General features: G+C 31.1%; 2 protein-coding genes across 6 annotated transcripts; both read right to left on the minus strand.

Annotated features, from left to right (window-relative positions):
* Positions 1-3,185: 3,185 nt before the first annotated feature.
* On the minus strand, positions 3,186-9,713 carry LOC148196684 (putative terpene synthase 2). The gene is made up of 7 exons (XM_088093158.1): positions 9,416-9,713; positions 5,167-5,443; positions 4,671-5,043; positions 4,172-4,390; positions 3,933-4,074; positions 3,607-3,852; positions 3,186-3,494 (listed from the first exon to the last, which is right to left on the minus strand). Exons 1-7 carry the CDS (start codon positions 9,542-9,544, stop codon positions 3,186-3,188), a joined length of 1,695 nt encoding a protein of 564 aa, XP_087949284.1. The 5' UTR covers positions 9,545-9,713.
* Positions 6,170-9,276, minus strand: LOC148196685 (TNF receptor-associated factor homolog 1b-like). 5 transcript variants are annotated; one of them, XM_088093160.1, is made up of 5 exons: positions 8,663-9,276; positions 7,931-7,997; positions 7,137-7,485; positions 6,429-6,530; positions 6,170-6,323 (listed from the first exon to the last, which is right to left on the minus strand). In XM_088093160.1, the coding sequence occupies exons 3-5, from the start codon at positions 7,437-7,439 to the stop codon at positions 6,219-6,221; spliced, it is 510 nt and encodes a 169-aa protein (XP_087949286.1). In that variant the 5' UTR covers positions 7,440-7,485; positions 7,931-7,997; positions 8,663-9,276; the 3' UTR covers positions 6,170-6,218. The 5 variants fall into 5 exon arrangements, 3 of the variants coding, with proteins under 3 accessions (XP_087949286.1, XP_087949285.1, XP_087949287.1); XM_088093159.1 differs by having other exon boundaries at positions 7,931-8,002; XM_088093161.1 differs by having other exon boundaries at positions 7,931-8,016.
* Positions 9,714-18,645: the final 8,932 nt, after the last annotated feature.

Genomic DNA, 18,645 nt, shown 5'->3' on the forward strand with positions numbered 1-18,645 from the left:
ATCTTCATGATTTCAAGAATTAAACTACTCGGTTTTTATAATTCGAATAACTAATTCCAAAATAGATATATTATTTTTAGATCTATTGATTTTATAGAATTAAATTAGATTTAAAACTAATTGTTGTCAAAAACTTGTTTCAATAACCTTATTTAAAAATTTTTGTTTAATAAAATTTATTTCGAAAAGCTTTGTAATAAAGAAAACATCATAAAAATTAAAATGGTCATTTCAAAAATTATAGAACAACAATTAATAATTATGGGATGAAGAGAGCAAAAGTCTGACACGTATTACCATTCATAAACAATTTGTAGAAAGATTTGGATCACTATTAATTTTGGTCACAATGCTAATATTTAACAGTAGGACCAAAACATTCCGTTAGTTTGTGTTAAAATAGTTTACTTAACTAAACTATAGTTAACTAAAAAAATATTTAGTTCAATTCATTTATCTGAACTATTTTCTTAGTTCAGTATAGTTTTCATAAATTAATTTATACTTAATTATAAATTTGTATAGTGTAGTGACCTATAGGACAGTTTGTCCACTCCTAATTTTGGTGATTTGGTACGGTTTTGATGGTAATCTTATAGAAATTAGATCTACTATTAGAAAAAGGTAATTAAAAGAGATCACATAGCATATTTCAGTGATTGATAACCTAAAATGAATAGTATAACACAAAAATCATAATATAATATTAATAAAATTCAAAGTTAAATATAAAATAAAAAAACACCTTTATTTACAGGTTAAAAGTGTTTTCAAAATATTGAAACAAAACCCTAAAAACACTATTTTAACCTAATTTAGAGACAAAGGTAAAAATTCTCTCCACCATGAATAATTACTATCGGTATAAGAAAAGAAAGGACAAAATAGTAATAACATTAACAAAACCCAAACATAAATGAAAACAAGCAGCAAACATCATATATAGCATAACCTACAGAAAGATAATATCTATGTGAACTAGTTAATTACCGCAAAAATAAAGCAACATGGTTGGAATAGCAAACCATCACATAAGACTAATCATCAGATCAATCACACGTAAACAACAAAGGATAGCTCTCCTTATTTGAATTTCTTGTTTAATGTTCTTCTACTGTATTTTACGAATTCTCACACTCGATTAAACTTTCACTCTCACGGCACCCTTAAAGCTTCTGTTTCTTTTTTTTAATAACTAGGATTTCTATCTTAACATAATATAAATAAGAGATATATTTAACCTTATTAAATTTATTTCTTGAAATATTTGTAAGAGTCCATCATTTTCATAATATAAAAAATAAAGTTATTTTTATCTTAATTTATTTTTATAAGTCTTTACATAACATATTTTATTTTAATTTTCCTAAACCACTTTATTTAACACATTAATTTCACTCTCTCAAACTTTAATTAATTTTATCAAACACTATAATAGAATAATATAAAACAGCAGTTGCGTATATACAAAAGAAATCCACAATTAGCATAATTATTTTACAAAATATATATTTAAGTTATACATCACTAATCTCAACATACATATCTATAATACTTTCAAAAGAAAAAAACTACACCTCAAATATAAAAATGTGAAATGATACAATGATTAGCTATAACGTGCAGCGTATATACAAATATTGATGAATGACATATTAATAAAACCAAATTATTATACCGTGAATTTTACTGCATCAACTATCTAATAGCTTTAAATTATCTAACACTTTAAAATCAAAATTATATTATTTAATATTATATTATCACTAATATATTTTTTTTCCAAAAACACATATAACTTATTATAAAACAAGGTACATAACATTCCATGTTATAATAAACAATTTTTCTATAACTATTACATTCCCTCTTTGTATGAAATATTAAAATCACTGACTCGATAATATGTGTAAATCATCTTTATATTGATTATAACACAATAATTTGTATAACCTAAACCACTGCAGGTACCAAAAGTTTACTCACAGTATGATTCATTGTGTTCAAAGTTCTAATATAAACAAACTATTTCCCTATATATATAATATTATTTACAATTTTAAACTAACTTCTCATTCAACATTATATAAAATCTATAATTTTCATGTAGTATGATATATTCAAATTTTCCTCTTTAGTCATAATTATCATATTATTTTCATACAATCTTGGCTTTAAGCATACTAGAAACACAATATCATCATCAACTCAAAGAAATGTGCCAAACATCATATGAAAAAGAAAGAACATCTCGGATTTCACAAGATACAACAACATACACTCGAAGCAACCAACCATAATTAACAAAACCACGTCATACAAAACAAATCATATAGATATATACACATACCACAAAGTCATTTAATAATAAAATAATTATAACCATTTTATACATAAAACAAGAATCAAACACGTAAATTCAAACTTATAACAAGGAAAATTCTAATCAATTATGTTATACTTCCAACTTATAACCACATATTTTTTAACATCTCTCCACTACAGGAAAAATAATTATTACCGGCAGAGTATTACCGAAGGCCTTTTGGCCTTCGGTAAATGTAGTTTACCGAAGGCTTTTCCGAAGGCTTGTGTAGTAAGACTTTACCGAAGGATAATGACCGTCTGTAATGGACACGAGTCATTACCGAAGGCAATCGACCGTCGGTAAGTGGATGGTGTATATGAAATTAGAAAGTGAGATATTTCCCTCCCCTCATTTCGCGAAAACTCCTTCTTCCCCAATATTCAGATTCTCTACCCTAACTCCCTCTACAAACTCACTCTGTGGCTTGTGCAGACTACTTCCCACCCTAACCACAATTGGCTTAATCAGTGGTATTTACATTAACAAGATGACGCTAAATTAATTATCATTTTAGAGTAAGTGTTTTGAGTAATTGTTTCGTTGGTTTGTAGTAAATAAGGAAATACTAACATATATGAACAACAAATATCATTCATAATAACCCATTTTGTACAAAATTAAAATAGTTAAACATTATTGAAAATTAAGCAAAGGACAACACAAAAACATTACAACAAACAACGTTCTTCATCAGACTCACACGTTGAGCCTTTCATGTAGGACGATTTCACTTTCATACCTACATTTGACTCTTATTTATGCTTGGTAATACATAGCTTTAAAGATAATAAAATCTATGTATATGTGGAATAGTTTCTCATATCACGGTTTGATCGAGACAGAAGGGATCCACAAGAATTGAAGATACATAATCTTTGAGTAATTCTCCATCCGTGAATTTATCTTTGTGATTTTCATACGAAAGCTCAGCCATGCGTGCAAAATTAGCTACACAATCAAGTGTAATATTTGGGATATCATTTGATTTGAGGAACTCTTCATTTACAACCTTCCAACAATCATCAATGTCCTTGTGAATGAACTTATACGCGTCTACTTGCGAAATACCATATTGCTTCATGCAACATTCAACAGCTGATGCAACATGTACTCTTTCTTGTTCAAACTACATATAAGTCAACACAAATCCAAATGTTCAATTAGGAACATAATAATACAGAATAAATAACTAAGACAAATGAATCTTCAACAGTTTTCAATTAGAAATGAATTGGTACCCTATGTGAGGCCATGTCATCTAAGACTCTGGCAATAACTGATGCAGCTCTAAGTATATCTGGATTACTCAAAATCCAATCAAATACATCTTTTGTTGCAAAGTCTGCAAGGCCAACAAACGTTGTAGACAAAATTGGACAACAAGAAGTAAACATTCCATTGATTTTATATTCATCATAAGTTGGAGTGTATCCCTCATCGCACCATTTAGCTTCAACCAGGTAGCCTTTTACTAAGTTGCAAATCTGCATGTAACACAACAAATACACCTATGAGATAAAGTTAATATTGAAAAGAAGTATAAACAAAATTGGAAAAAGCATACAGCTTGTTTGAAATGTGGCACAACAAAGTTTGAGTTTCCACTCTCAGTTGTCAACTCTTCTACTTCTTCACACAGTTCTAGAATTGCTTCAAATATTACTTTCATGGACTGTGGAAGGGATTCGGTGAGTCTGATATCCCATCTGAAATTTAAAAAAGAAATATTTATTATAAAAAAAATTCAAAAATATGATGAACCTTAAACCAATGACTATATAATCTACTATAAAACACGTAAACCTTTGAAATGCTTCTGTAAAGAGTTGAGGTTCCTCAAAAGTTCCATAAGCGTCATAAGTATCATCTAGAAGAACAATAACAGCAGCCAATTTTCCCACAATGATTCTTCCATTACTATATTCAGGCAGGTGCGACATAGTCAACGACCAAAGATAACACTCAACAATTCTGTTTCTAGCGTAAGGAACCTTTTGCTCAAAGTTTGACTTTTTCCACCACCTACAATAAATAAATAGCACCTTAAAAATTTAAACATCTTAAAGTCCAAATAAAAATATGGTTAAACAAACTCATTCTTTATGTACTTAAAGATTATTGATACAACCTTATTAGTTGCATCAGTCATTTAAGACGAGATTGTTTAATTTTACTTGTATTTAAGATATGTTAGACTATATATCCAGTAAAAGTTATCTAAAATTTTTATTTTATTGGTATATTTGGATATGAATATATGAATATAATTACTTTTGTGAACATTTGAAGGTGAAAGACTTACTTGGTGATAGACCCAATTTCTGTTTGATGCAATCGTTGAAGAATATTGAATTTCACTTTTGCGAATGTCAACAGAGTTTCATCATGGGAGCAATCTTGTTCATAGACAGAGATGTGATACTTTGCCTCAAACCTAGGCACACTCTTATTAAGAGGGTGGTTTAAGCAATGGTTGACTTGTGCAACAAGAGATGGTTCCAGTTGGGTAACCAAGGATTTAAGATGAGTCTCTGAGAAGTCATATATATCTTCCAGTATATCATCTCCATGAGTTCTCATTTGTGAAGCTTCATACAAGCTACACAGCCCTTCAACATCATTGCATAGTGTTTCGTTGAAGTTTCCTTGCTCATTTTTGAGTTTCTTAAATATATCTGCTCATTTAGTTGAATACATAATAGGCAGTTAATTGATTTTGAGTTTAGACATATATATAACATTATACATATAGATTGTGATTTTTACATCCAAATAGTAAAGAAAAAGTGTACACGTACCTGATGAAATTCGATATCCTTGTTGTCTAAGCAAACGAAATAGTAGAGCAAGAGAGTGATAATTATTATCTTCAATGATGGTGTTATCTTTTATAAAACTGTGGTGAATTTGTTCCAATAGATTGTTAATTTCTTGTTGGAAAAAATAGGATGCACTGAAACGTTGAAGTGAATCAATCAGGTTTAGTTTGTGTTTGATATTGATTGATGATTGGAACATCATTTTCACTTCCTCTTTCAGTTTTTGAGCAAGTTCCTTCGTATTGTCATTGACTTCCTACAAATAAGTTGCATTACAAGGCATTTAATAATGTTTTGAAAAATTTACATTTATAACAAGTGTGACTATAAATATGTAAATGGATGATTGTTTGGTCTTAGATTGGGACAATTAATATATTGGTCTTAGATTTGTGCATGACACACAGATTTTAATATGGTTGCTGGGCCAATGCAACAAATTAGTAACATCCGATCATTACAAGAAGTAAATATACTGGCACTACAAAAAATTAGATTTTTACCGGGGGTTATTTTTTCGGTTTCCGGCGGTTTTAACCCCCGGAAAATATGTTACCCGCGGTTAGGAAAACCGTTGGGAAAACCTGCGTCGTTAAGTAATTACCGGTGGTTTTTTAAAAAACCGCCACAATTAGCGGGGGTTTTGAAAAACCGCCGGTAGTAGTGGGGGGTTTTACTAAAACCGCCGGTAGTAGTGGGGGTTTTACTAAAACCGCCGGTAGTAGTGGAGGTTTTACTAAAACCGCCGGTAGTAGTGGAGGTTTTACTAAAACCGCCGGAAATAACCGGGGTTAAGCAAAACCGCCGGTACTTTTAAGGGTTTCTCAAAACCGCCGGAAATGTAAATAATTTAATTTTTTTTATTATTCAAATTACTTGATTATCATTAATAAACCAAAATTAAATAATATGAAACCAAAAATTAAATGTAAACATTAAATATAAACCAAAATATTATTATATAAATTGTAAACATTAGAAATACAATTAATGTTTCTTAAAAATTAAAATTAACATGTTATGAATAATAATTATAGTTTCTTCATTATTTTCATCATTTGGTACTTCTTCATTTTATCCATCATTTGATATGCTTCCTTTTTTCCATCATTTGATATGCTTCCTTTTTCAAATACCTACAATATAAAACAATAATTAGTTAATAATATTTTAAAAAAATTATTAGACAAATTAAAAACAATAACATATGCAAATATCAATTATATTAGAGTATTTCATACCTTTAGCCAAAACTGAAAAGCCAAAAGCGCCATATTCATATATTTCCCTGCCCTTAAAATCCCCAAGTTACTCATGCAAGACGTGTAACACATGTCTACAAGCTAAATTAAAAAAAAAAAACAATCATAATAACTCACTTTTTAAAGTTTAAACAAGCAGGGCCCTTATTATTAAATCTCATTAAATTTTTAAATTAAAGTAATTTAATACATGATGATTACCAATATATGTTTACAATGAGACATTTTTTGAAAAAAAAATTATTGCAAAATTGTTATTATTCAATTATAAATTTTCAAAGCAATTCTAAAACACGTGTAATCATTCTAAAATGACAGAATAAAATACACACAAAATAAGAAACAAGAAAAAAACATTGAAGCATAAAAGCATAAATCAAATAACTCTAAAGGTTAATAGTTCAGATGACCAGCTGATGTAGTAGTAGTACTTGAGCGAAAATCAATCCTAAATATAATGCTATTCAGAATATAATAGCAGAGTTTCAGTTTTCTTTTCTCCCTAGTCTAGACCCCATTCAAACATATTCTGTTATGCTCTTATTTGTCAACTACATCTTCTAAAAACCTCAGCCCAATACCATCACATTTCATAGAGATCAGTGCTCAACCATGTCACCAGTTATCAGATCAGGCATCAACACAAAATTCCACGGTCACTATTACAAACATAATTCTACATCTTACCTTTGTCCGGTTTTGAGGGCACTTTTCATCTTTAGGAGGCAATGGTTCTATTGCAGCCCTTTCAAGTAGCAGTAAAACATAATCCACCAGTACAAACATGTCTTTCTCAACATGAACAATTGGTGCTGGTATTTCTTCAGCATCCAGCCATTTCACTTTAGCTTTTTGGTTTTTAGTCTGGCCTTCAAGAGCCTTCAATCCACTATGCAAGGAGTCCATTACCAAAGTAGAAGTGACCTCTTTCTCAATTAAGAAATGCTTTACAACTACTTTCAAAATTATATCTGTCTTCTCCCTAGACATGTGGCGCTTAGAAGTCTGGTCAATTTTCCCCCAAAAAGAAAAGAAGCTGCATGCATTTTAATATTTGATCAGAACAAAATACGACACCAGAACCCAAACGTCTGAGATACGTGGGAATTGATGATAATACATAATATCAAATAGGAAAACAATATGCCTTCCAATAAAAAGAAATTATCAAATCATATTTAATTTCAAATAGGATGTAAAACATACATTTCAAGATACACATGAAATAGACATACTGCCTGAAGTAAGCTATAATACATCAAAACCACAATAACCTATTTCATTTGACAATGACATTCATTCCTCTTCTGTATCTTTTTTACAATATGGCTAACATTTTTTTTACTTTCCAGATTGAACGGGAATTAAATCAAATTTTTCAGTACAAGTGTTAAACTATTTATTGATCTGCAAGTGTGAAAAAGAATAAAAATCATCCATCCAAATAATTACAGTAGCAAATTACAGTAGAAAATACTTACCTCGTGAAGCTCTAAAAGTTGATCTCTGATATATTACACACGCTCACGAACCTCAAGACGTGAATCTCTGGTCTATAAAACAAAAACTACTAAGATACAGATCTCTATGTAAGGTCCACACTAGAATAAGTAATTGAATTCAAATATGAAAATAAGGAAGCATTCCCTAAGAATCTAAGTTATTTTGTGCATTATAACAAGAAGATGCTTGTTCTGTTTCTAGATAGTATTTAATCTATTCATTTTGAAAAATGACCTTTAATCGTGTATGCTTCTAAATTTTGTACCAAAATATCAAACTTCTTGAACTTATATTTCTGTTTCACGCTTCTAATTCTCTCTCTGTTGGCTCTGCTCTGAAATCAATGTTTTTCAAAACTGGACTTCCTGATGTCTTTCTCTTGAATCAGGATTATAGAAATTGCGATTCAATACGAGCTTACGTTCCCAGTACCTAACATACCTAACATACCTAACATAGAAAGAAAAACAAGAACTCTAAAACATATATGCATTCCAACCAAGATCATACATCACAACATGCTCAATATAACACAAAAATCAATCAATTTAACCATAACGATTTACATGATATTATAACCACTAAATTTGAATGGAATGAGGTTTCCCAATTTCTAGGGTTTTGGAAAGAGGATAGGACGATGGAAAAGAGAATTTAGATGAGGCTAAGAGGACGAGAGAATTAGGAATTGTAGAAGGAGAGAACTTAACTGTGACGGACGAAGCTCATGCAACAATGGCGGACAATGAATGAAGTGTCAGGCGAAGGACGCGACTCAGTCGGACGATGAGAACTCAGGCCAGTGTAGTGAACGACAAAGAACGGTGTCAAACAGCAGCTTTACGGTGAACCATGAGGAAGAGGCGTGCCAAAGTGTATGAGATTAGAGAAATTAGGAAGAAGAAAATGTGCGCGGGAAAGGCCAAATTAGGGGGAAAAAACAATTATTTTGCTCTTTCCAGCTCTTCCTTCCCAAAGGGCCGAATCTTTTTTTTTAAAAAAAATTCATAACTTAACTGTGGTTTTTATAAAAACTGCCTGAACTTGTTGGAGGTTTTCAAAACCGCCAAAAATAAACCTCCCTTAAAATACATTATTTTGGTAGTGTGGCCATTTTTTACCAGTTAATAAATTGTAAAGTAGGGTCAATTTATTTATTTTTTTAATAGAAAAAAGAATTTGAAAGTATAAGAGAAAGGCTTCATTAAATTTTAAATCTCACATTAAAATTTTCACTTTGTTTATTACTTATAAATTCTATATTTTTGTTTATATTTAATTTAGTCTTACAAAATCATAAGTTAGAGTAACACCCCACTTTTATATAGAATTTTTTGAAAACTTCAAAATATAACTCTGCAGTTTGTTTGTGAAAATAAGTTTAAAACTCTGAAAAGAAGATGCTGAATATTATATAATATATTTGTGTAGATATTTGTGAATGGAAAAAGAAAAGAAAGTACCAGTGAATGTGAATGATACTGAAGGAAAGTGTCTCCCCAAAAGCTTGGAGGAAAATTTGCACAAGGTCGCGTGGTGATGTGAGGTGGTGCATGTTGAGTCGAAAGAAGTGTGGAAGGTGCAATAGACATGCTATTTTTCTTTCAAAGCTTTCTTCTTCTGATTTATGAAAAGATGAATGGTTTGGTCTATATATTGAAGGAACTCATGGGGTAAACCATAACACGCATAAAATTGTGGCTAACACAGTAGTAGACTAACAAGAGTGTGTACAGTAATTAGGGAAAGTTAGGCAAAGTTTGCATGTCTGCCATATCTAACATCTGACACTCATCATTTGCATATTTGGCATGTGATACTTGTGGATGACTCTAATCAAATGGAAGAATAGTGTCAATGTTGGTGGTATCTTATTTTAAGATTGTAAAGGACAATATTCTGATTAATACTTGTTGCTTTGAGTAGTCCCATCACACTATTGTTTCACTGTTTTCTGAAGTGTTATTTGTTTTCTGAAATGTTATTTATTGTCGTCTCTACAACTTTTCAAGGTTAGTAATTTTATGTTATATTTTATTATTTTGAATTATTATTTAGTATTTAATTTAATTTTATATAATATTAAATAGGTTTTAAATTTAAAATATATTATGTTTTTTAGAATTTAAAATTTAAATTATTAGAAATTATATTTATTATTTTAAGGTAAACTTAGGATTTTCATTTGAAGTTACTAAGTTAATTTACACTAGAAATTAAAATTACATGTTGTTATATTAAATATTTTTAATTATTTAGAATATAGATATTAATTTATTTAGTTATGTTAAAAAATTGTATTGGTCCAAAGGTTCGACAACAAATTGTATTGTTATATTTTGGGAAGTTTGTGCTTCAATCGATATGACAAATTCTTTTATACTTATTTGCATTGAAATGTTCTTAATTTTCCTTTTTGAAATTTAATACATAAAGTATATTTTTAATTTGAAATGTTTTTATGTTTTGTTTTATATAAAAACAATCGATATAAAAACAAATGGAAGTGTTATTCATAATAATTGTCTTAAATTTTGAACTGTCTAGTTTAACGATTTCAAAATATTAATAACTTTTTAATATTGATTAGTATATATTCCATAATCTAAATTTTATATATTTTATAAAAAAATTGTTCATTGCATTTTGTGTTAATTTTGAAGTTATTTTATGGTGGAGATTTCATGTGACTTAAACATCACTACAAAATTATTTCCAACGGATGAATAATGACACAGTTGGTGGTATGTTATTGTAAGATTGTGTAAGGACAATATTCTGATTAATACTACGATTGTTGTTTCCTTTAGTCCCAACACTAATTTCATGAAAATTCAACTGCAAGTTGAAAATTGAAGCATAAGTAACCACGTACTTGGCTACTTCTATTTCTCACGTTTCGTTCATAGAGCAACCCAAAGAATAAAAGCAAAAACAAAAAAGATATTGCAAGAGGGGTAAATATTAACTGGGATGCTTCAATGTTTAACACGTGCTCATGTATTCACATGACAATTTTCATTAATAAAAACTTTTATTCAGTTACTCTTCACAAATTAATTTGTGGAGATTTTTGAAATCTTCCCAATCAGAATTGCCACAATTTATATCGCAAAAAAAAATTTGTGAAGAGTTTTAACCTCTTTTATTAATAACTATTATTATTTTGTGAAGGTTTGAAACCTCTATTATTTTTAACTATTTCAGTGTACAGATTACTTCCATTTTTTCACTGTTTTTGGGATTAATGTCCTAATTAATTTGACAATTATAATGTGAAGATTTTAATCTGTCTCATTTGTATTATTTAGTCTATTACCATTTTAGGTGTTTATATTTTTGTCAATAATATTTATTGTAACAAAATTTTAATATACAATGGAGACAAAATACATGACAAATTTCTTTTACCAAAGTGTTTAAATATATATCATCAAAACATTTTATTTTTAATATCGTCGTAATAACATAAAAGTTAGTTCAATTGAAATATAATTATAACTTCATCCATAATTACTCAAAATTCATAATAGACTAAATATAATTTCATTCTAAAAAAACATCATAAATTCCTTAAATGTTGCTAGCATGGTCCTCTTGTTTTAAATAAAATGCTCCTCAAATATCCCTATAGTTTGCCATTTCATAAACCAATATTTGGGACATGGACATCAAATTGTATCTTTAGAAGCCTCATTCTCAAGCAAAATCAAATAATTTTTTTAATCCAATTAAGTATTCAAATGTATTTTGAAGCTTAACAATCCAAGATTTATTCATTAAAAAATATTCATAAACAAAATGAATACACTAACACATGAAAAACAAAACAATATTCATGACAAATACAAACAAAAAAAAAATGAAATACTTGTTTCTAAATGAATTGAAATCTATCCTTGATAAGTGATAAATGTGAGATTGGAATACTTAATGTCCGTAGAATATTGGGACAACTTTGTGGGAAACGGAAGGCTTTTGTTGAGGATTTGCCGAATAATCTACCATTATTACTGCAAAAATATACAATTTTTTCGGGAGGTTATTTTTTTCGTTTCCGGCAGTTTTAACCCTCGAAAAGTAGGTTACCTGGGGTTAGAAAAAATCCTGGAAAAAGTTGCATCGCTAAATAATTACCGGCGATCTTTTGAGAGACTATTGCAATTTCCAGGGGTTTTGAGAAAACCGTCAGTTGTTGAAACAACCGGTACCGATTTTGTGCAGCGGAAATATTAAAACAAAGTACGATATGGATTGTTAAAAGCAAAGAGCTTGTTCGGTCAATTTAAAAATGGTTCCTTTGATTTTCTTATAAACTTTTTATCAAAGAGTTGATGAGCAAAAAATATAAGAGTGTAGGGAGTAGAAAAATCACACAAATGATTTTTATCCTGGCTCGAATGAAAAGATTCTACATCCAGTTGTTAATCACTATGAATAGTGATTAACTTTTTTCACTAAAACAGTTTCACAATTACAATGAAAGTTAATAGAAAATAACAATAACAAAAACACCTTCCTTCGAAAAACGAAACGGAAGAATGCAGTAAGAACTTTCCTTCAACAAACGAACCGAAAGAGCTTCCTTCGACAAACGAACCGGAATCAACAGCTTTGCCAACTTGAAGAGAACCACTCTGACCTTTGACACACAAAGCTTGAGCTTCTCCTATTCACAAGACTTGACAAGAGCAAGAACTAGCACTTAAGAACTTCCTCAGATTACACTATATTCTCAAATTCGCAAAGTTAACTTTTGAAGGTTCTCGCAAAGAGATTTATAGTCTACTAGTCTAAAAAGGAAAAGACGCATTCCAATTGCCAGTGATAATCGATTATTGTAAGTAGTAATCAATTATATGTGAGACTTGGACCGGTTAGGATATTTAACACGTCAACCGGTCGGCTTGAGTTCTTCACCTTCTGCTGCTCAGTTTGAGTCGTCATAGCCTCCTGTCGTTCGACTTGTCTCCTTACAGCTTTTCAGCGTTCGGTGCTAACTGCTCGGTCTCGATCGTGCTCTTCACCGCTCGACTCAATACTTGTAAACTTTCCAACTTTTAACATTTTCTTCTACAGTGTTAGTTGGACACAATATCGTTCGGCTTGTGTTTGACACCGGTCGGTCTTCAACTGCTATGTGTCCTTCAGCCTTTTAGCAGTGCTCAACCTTCAACTATGTTTAGCACCGTTCGGTTCTCAGCTTGTGTTCGGCCAGTGTTAGTGACCATTCGGTATTCAACTGAGTTTCGCCAATGTTCAACTCCGTTCGGTCCTGAACTATGTTAGGCCAGTGTTCATCATGTGTTCGGCCTTGAACTGCTATACACCGTCCAACCTTCAACTATTATATGTCGTTCGATCTGTTAGCTATGTTCGGCCATGAACAGTCTGCCTTCAGCTGTGTTTGGCCTTCATCTGATTGTAGGCGTTTGGTCTGCATTTGCGTTCGGCTGTTGACTGATAGTGATCGTTCAGTCTCAGTCATGCCTATGCTCGGTTGCCAGGTTCAATTCTACCACCACTTCACCTTCCAACTGCTCGGTCTTGTTCATGTCTTCTACCATTCGGTCTTAACTGCATGGTCGTGGTGTCTTGTCTTATACAAAAATGCTTTTAAACTCATACGACAGAAGTCATCTTATTCTTCACTTTGTAACATCATCAAAATCATTATCTTCAGGATACTAATATTCCTCATTGGTAACAATCTTCCCCTTTTTTATGATGATAAAAAATTCCCTGTTTAAAAGCATTGTTGAATATCTGCACAAATTTAAACTTACAAACAAGTTAGCAGTAACTGCACTAGAAGTGTTTCTCCCCCTTTTTATCATAAGCAAAAAGTAAGTAAAATCTCCCCCTTAAGTGTTGCTCCCCCTCAACAAAAGAATACATGCAACTCTACTATTATAAAATTGTTGAGTACGAGATGCAGTTCAAATATTATAAGGGGAAAAGAGTAATTGATCTAGAACAGAGATAAATAACAAGATATCAAACAAACTCATATATCTACCCCTCAAATAAGTACCAATTATCACAAAAAAAATTCTTCCAGTTTGATAAAAAAAATCATCTAATCTTAATGCTCTCCCAAAATTAGTTAAATCAAAAAGAACTTTGATCCTTTTAATTCAATAAAAATTACTGCCATAAAAGTAATATTCCCCTTAAAATCAAAAACAGAATCCCCAAAAAAAAAGACATACAGATTTTTACTTACCAATAATCTATATGTAGTATCCGTATGTGAGTAAGGCGCGTTGGGCAGGAAATTTTCCTAAGGACTAAATTCATATATAATGGGCTTCCATCTGAATGTAATTGAAAGTGAATCTTTCCTACGCAAATTACATACGGATCTGGAAAATATTTTATTTAAAAAAAAATAATAAGGTCTTTGTCTTACGAAACCCTCTTCCCCCCACTTTGTTGACTTTGTTTCCTCTGCTCTTTCAACGAAGAACCTTCTTCATGGAAGATGGTCTAAGGAGAAGACTGAGTGGATCATATTGAACGTAGTTTGAACTCCTTGAAGCTTCCTCCATGAGTAAACGTAGCAAAATGTAAGAATAGTGGTGAACAACGAGATGACGGCCGGATTCAATGAAGGACCTTAGCAAGAGAACTCGAAAGACGAGGAACGCACCTAGAAAACCCTAGGTTCGCGATAATACTCTAGGAGCGGAAAAGATTCGTAGCAAAGTAAAAAATAGGAAGATTGTTCAGTGAGAAATGTGATTTAGGTCGCGTGTTCGGTGGAAAAGGAAGATTCAATGGCTGAACAGATGCCAACACTAATGCAGTCAAGGGAAACAACAACGATTCACTACTACAGAATTGCTCATAGATAGCGCTCAATATATAGCGCTTTTTTAAATAAGCGCTATCTATACATATGCGAAACAATAGATAGCGCTTATTTAAAAAAACGCTATCTATATCTATGACAATAGATAACATTTTTTTAAAAAAGCGCTGTCTATAGATAATTAATATTATTTTTAAAATTTATAATTTAAAAAAATCTAATAAATAGCGTTTTTTATTTAAAAACGCTATCTGTTATATACCTTGAAAATGTTTTAAAAAGAGGTTTTCGGTTCCCCTTGTCAGCGTGCTTCTTTTACGTTTCTTCTTCAAGCTTCTTCTTACCTTCCTAAATTTTCAGTTTCACTTATTCATGAAACCCACTACGCCTAAATTTAACTTTCAATTTGCCCCCAAATTTCAAATCGAATCGTACTTGCCTCCAAATTTCACTTCGTGCTTACCCTGAAACTTTTCACCTTTCACTTCTTTCCCTCGTTTGTTGTTTTTCAAAATCTCTCCTTCTCTTCTCTCCTTATTTTTTCAGCAGTAACTCTAAAAATGCCTTTCTTGTGCATCCTTCGTCTGAATCCGACGTTTCCCTCCTTTTCTTCTCTCCTTCGTCGTGAGCGAAACCAACCACAAGTAAAACCTGTCATCGTCGGGACCCAACCCGCTAGTGAGCCTACCGTCGTGATGCTGCCATCATTGAAGGGGGTTGCTCCTGCACCGGTCAGCCACATTTGCTGCCTTGTTGGGTTGAAGGGGTCATTTTCCCCAATTTCTTCACCAGTTGCGTTTCTCATAACATAAATCTCAGTGGGGTGTTCAGATTTTCCCTAATCCCTTTACCCATTCACGTTTCTGTCCTTTATAGGAATTAAATTGGTATTTACTCAATAATAGTTAAAGATCAAATTAGACTATGATATAATACCTCTGTGATGGAATCCAGACACTTCCGTGCTATCGACACATTGTCTCTGTTTTAATCGCTGATTGTTTCGATTTTTCACCCTTTCCATCCGAAACATCAAGATGAGGTTACTAACTTCATTCATTCCTCTAATTATTTTTTTAATACTTTTTTGTAGGGTTTTAAGCTTTTTCTCCTTTCACGATTTTGATAACTTGCTCTACTTCTAGGGTTTTTGACAGGACTCATTGTCATTCAAACAGTCATGCCTTGGTACATATAAAATTGTGGGTTCCTTTATATTTCAATTTTCATGAATCCACGATATTAATTTTTTCTTGATCAGTTTTGCATTGCAGGTATGGCTTTGTGGATTCTCTGATTTTGGGTGATATATAATGTTTTTATTGGTGATTTTTGAGTGTAAGAGGGTTTAAGATGATTTAATATGTGAATTTGTGGATATTTTATTTAGAAAAAGATGATTTTAATGTTGATTCAAAACCACTTTGCAATTTCATGTAATCTAGTAGAAGTAGCAACAAAGGTATACTCTCACATTTTAAACTTAGAATTGAAATTTGTACTTATCATGCTTTTTCTGTAAATTTAGAGTACTTATTTTTCCACTGAAAATTGGTTCTGGCACTGTGATTTTTTTCTCATTTGTAGTCCCAAAATTGACTTGGCATGCTTTTTCTGTAAGCTTTGATCGTGTAATTACTACTCTGTATAAATAACGAATTCTGCCAAAGTTCAATGGTTCATTGATTTTAATTCCATTGCAGGATTTATTTGAGAAGAAAGAGATGTGGCCTTGTGAAGCTTGTGGGTTGAACCTTCCTTATAAGATGTTAAAGAAGAAAAAGGATTTAAGGGTCGGGAGCCAATTCCTATGTAGAACATGAAAGAGTTTGTATATCATTTTCTTCTCATAGATTGTATTTAGTTCTGGAACTAAAACATCATAATTCAAGTTCTGGACTTGTTTAGAATTTTTTTCCAGTCCCTAAAATCACTTTGTTTTTCAGTTAACAAAATCAAAGCATTATTGTGGCATATGCAAGAAAGTTTGGGATCTTCAGATAGTGGAAGTTGGGTAAGTAGCTAAATCTTGTTAACTAATTAAGGTTACTCTGTTATATGCTCAAAAGACTATATTGGTTAATATTAACCTTTTCCTTTTACCTTTGCGGATGTCCCCTCCAAATTAGGTGCACTGTGATGGATGGAGAGGAGTGTGAGTGCATGCAAAATGTGACAAAAATTTTAGCAACCTTTTCAAGGTTTACCCATTACTTGATATTTTGTCTCTTTGGAGGAAGAGGGTAGAGGACCATGAAGAACATTGGAAGAAGTTGTTAAAAGGGATGTCACGGGGAATAATTCTCTAAGGATTTGTTTTTTGACTGTACCCAATGGTATCATGTAATCCATATAGTTGACATAGTTTAATGAATTAAGAATTTTGTTGTTGTTTTCAGCTTAATAGTATGGCATTTTAGCATTATGATAAACTGGAAAAAAAGAATTTTACAATTCTTTCATGATGAATCAACCATTGATAAAATATAATTCATTATCTTTGAAGACTAGTTGCTTCCATTTTTATAATCTAGAGCTGGAATAAGTGGAGCAAGATCCAGATTTCATAATGGTGTCTCGCCAATTCAAAGCTATTGCTATGGAGCTTATTTATGTTTTGGAGTTGGTAAAGCTTTTACCTTCAGCACTTAACATTTACTAAAAATATAGAATTTTGATTTGAGTATTTAGCTCTAGAAAACCTAGGATAATATAAATATTAGTTGAATATTACCATTTCAGTCTATGCTTGCCTAAAATATTTTGGGTTATTCATGTTAACTTCTGTTTTATAGTTATATGTATAAACTATTAATTTTAATATTTTGGGATTGTCATCTTTTTGTGTTGCATTTGTATTTAATTACTAAAAATTCCTTGCTTGTTTGTAGAAACAAAGAACTGGTTGAAGGGTTGCAATTAAGGGTCACCTTATGAGTGGAAGTTTACAGGTGAGTAATCTTCCTTTTGTGTTTGAACATGATTATTAAGAAAGTATACTTTTAGCTTCAATTGATCTAATGATACTTATGTAGTTCTCAGTTTTATATTTTTTACATTGGAAAGTACTTTGAATGGCTGTTATGGAATCCCATGGGTTCATTATAAGGGCTGGCAAGGAGATTTTTACATTTTGGTAAGATATATATAGTCATCGTCACAACGGCTTCATGTTACTTTCTAGTTATATATTTATGATTTAATTGTCTTTTTTCTCTTAATAATTAGAAAAGTACTTAATATGGTGTATTTTCTGGTAACTGGTAACAACTATTTGAAATTCTCTAATGCTTCTGTGCCATTTCGAATTGATACATAACATGTTTGATCATACTTATTTTCTGCAGGTTAATTCTATATGGATGGTACAATTTTAAGATTTGGGGAGTTGAAGGGAGTAGGGGAATGATTGAACAAGTTAAGGGGTTTTCGTATTCAGTTTTTTCTCTTCATGGTGCAAGCCCTTTCCTTCCAACAGCAGATGGTGATGTGCAAGAGAAGCATAATGAATCAATAACAACTACTTAGAAGAGCAAGAAGTCATGATGGAGAGTTTTGAAATATTAGTGTATTAGTAGTTATGAACATTCTTTTAGATACTTTTCTCTTTTTCATATTTTTCTTAATATTTTATATTTTTTTTTATAATAGAACCAATAAATTTGTATATAATAAAATCAATATTTTATATTTTCTTTTGAATTTTTATTTTTTGAAATATTTTATTAATTTTTTTTAAAAAAATTAGACCAATAGATAGCGCTTGTTTAAATAAGCACTATCTATTGTCAGACACCAATAGATAGCGCTTTTTTTCGAAGCGCTATCTATTAATAGATAGCGCCATCATAGATAGCGCTTAAAAGGCGCTATCTATGA

The sequence above is a fragment of the Vigna umbellata genome, chromosome 6 (assembly GCF_029865625.1).
Source record: "Vigna umbellata cultivar VRB3 chromosome 6, Vumbellata_1.0, whole genome shotgun sequence".
NCBI lineage: Eukaryota > Viridiplantae > Streptophyta > Magnoliopsida > Fabales > Fabaceae > Vigna > Vigna umbellata.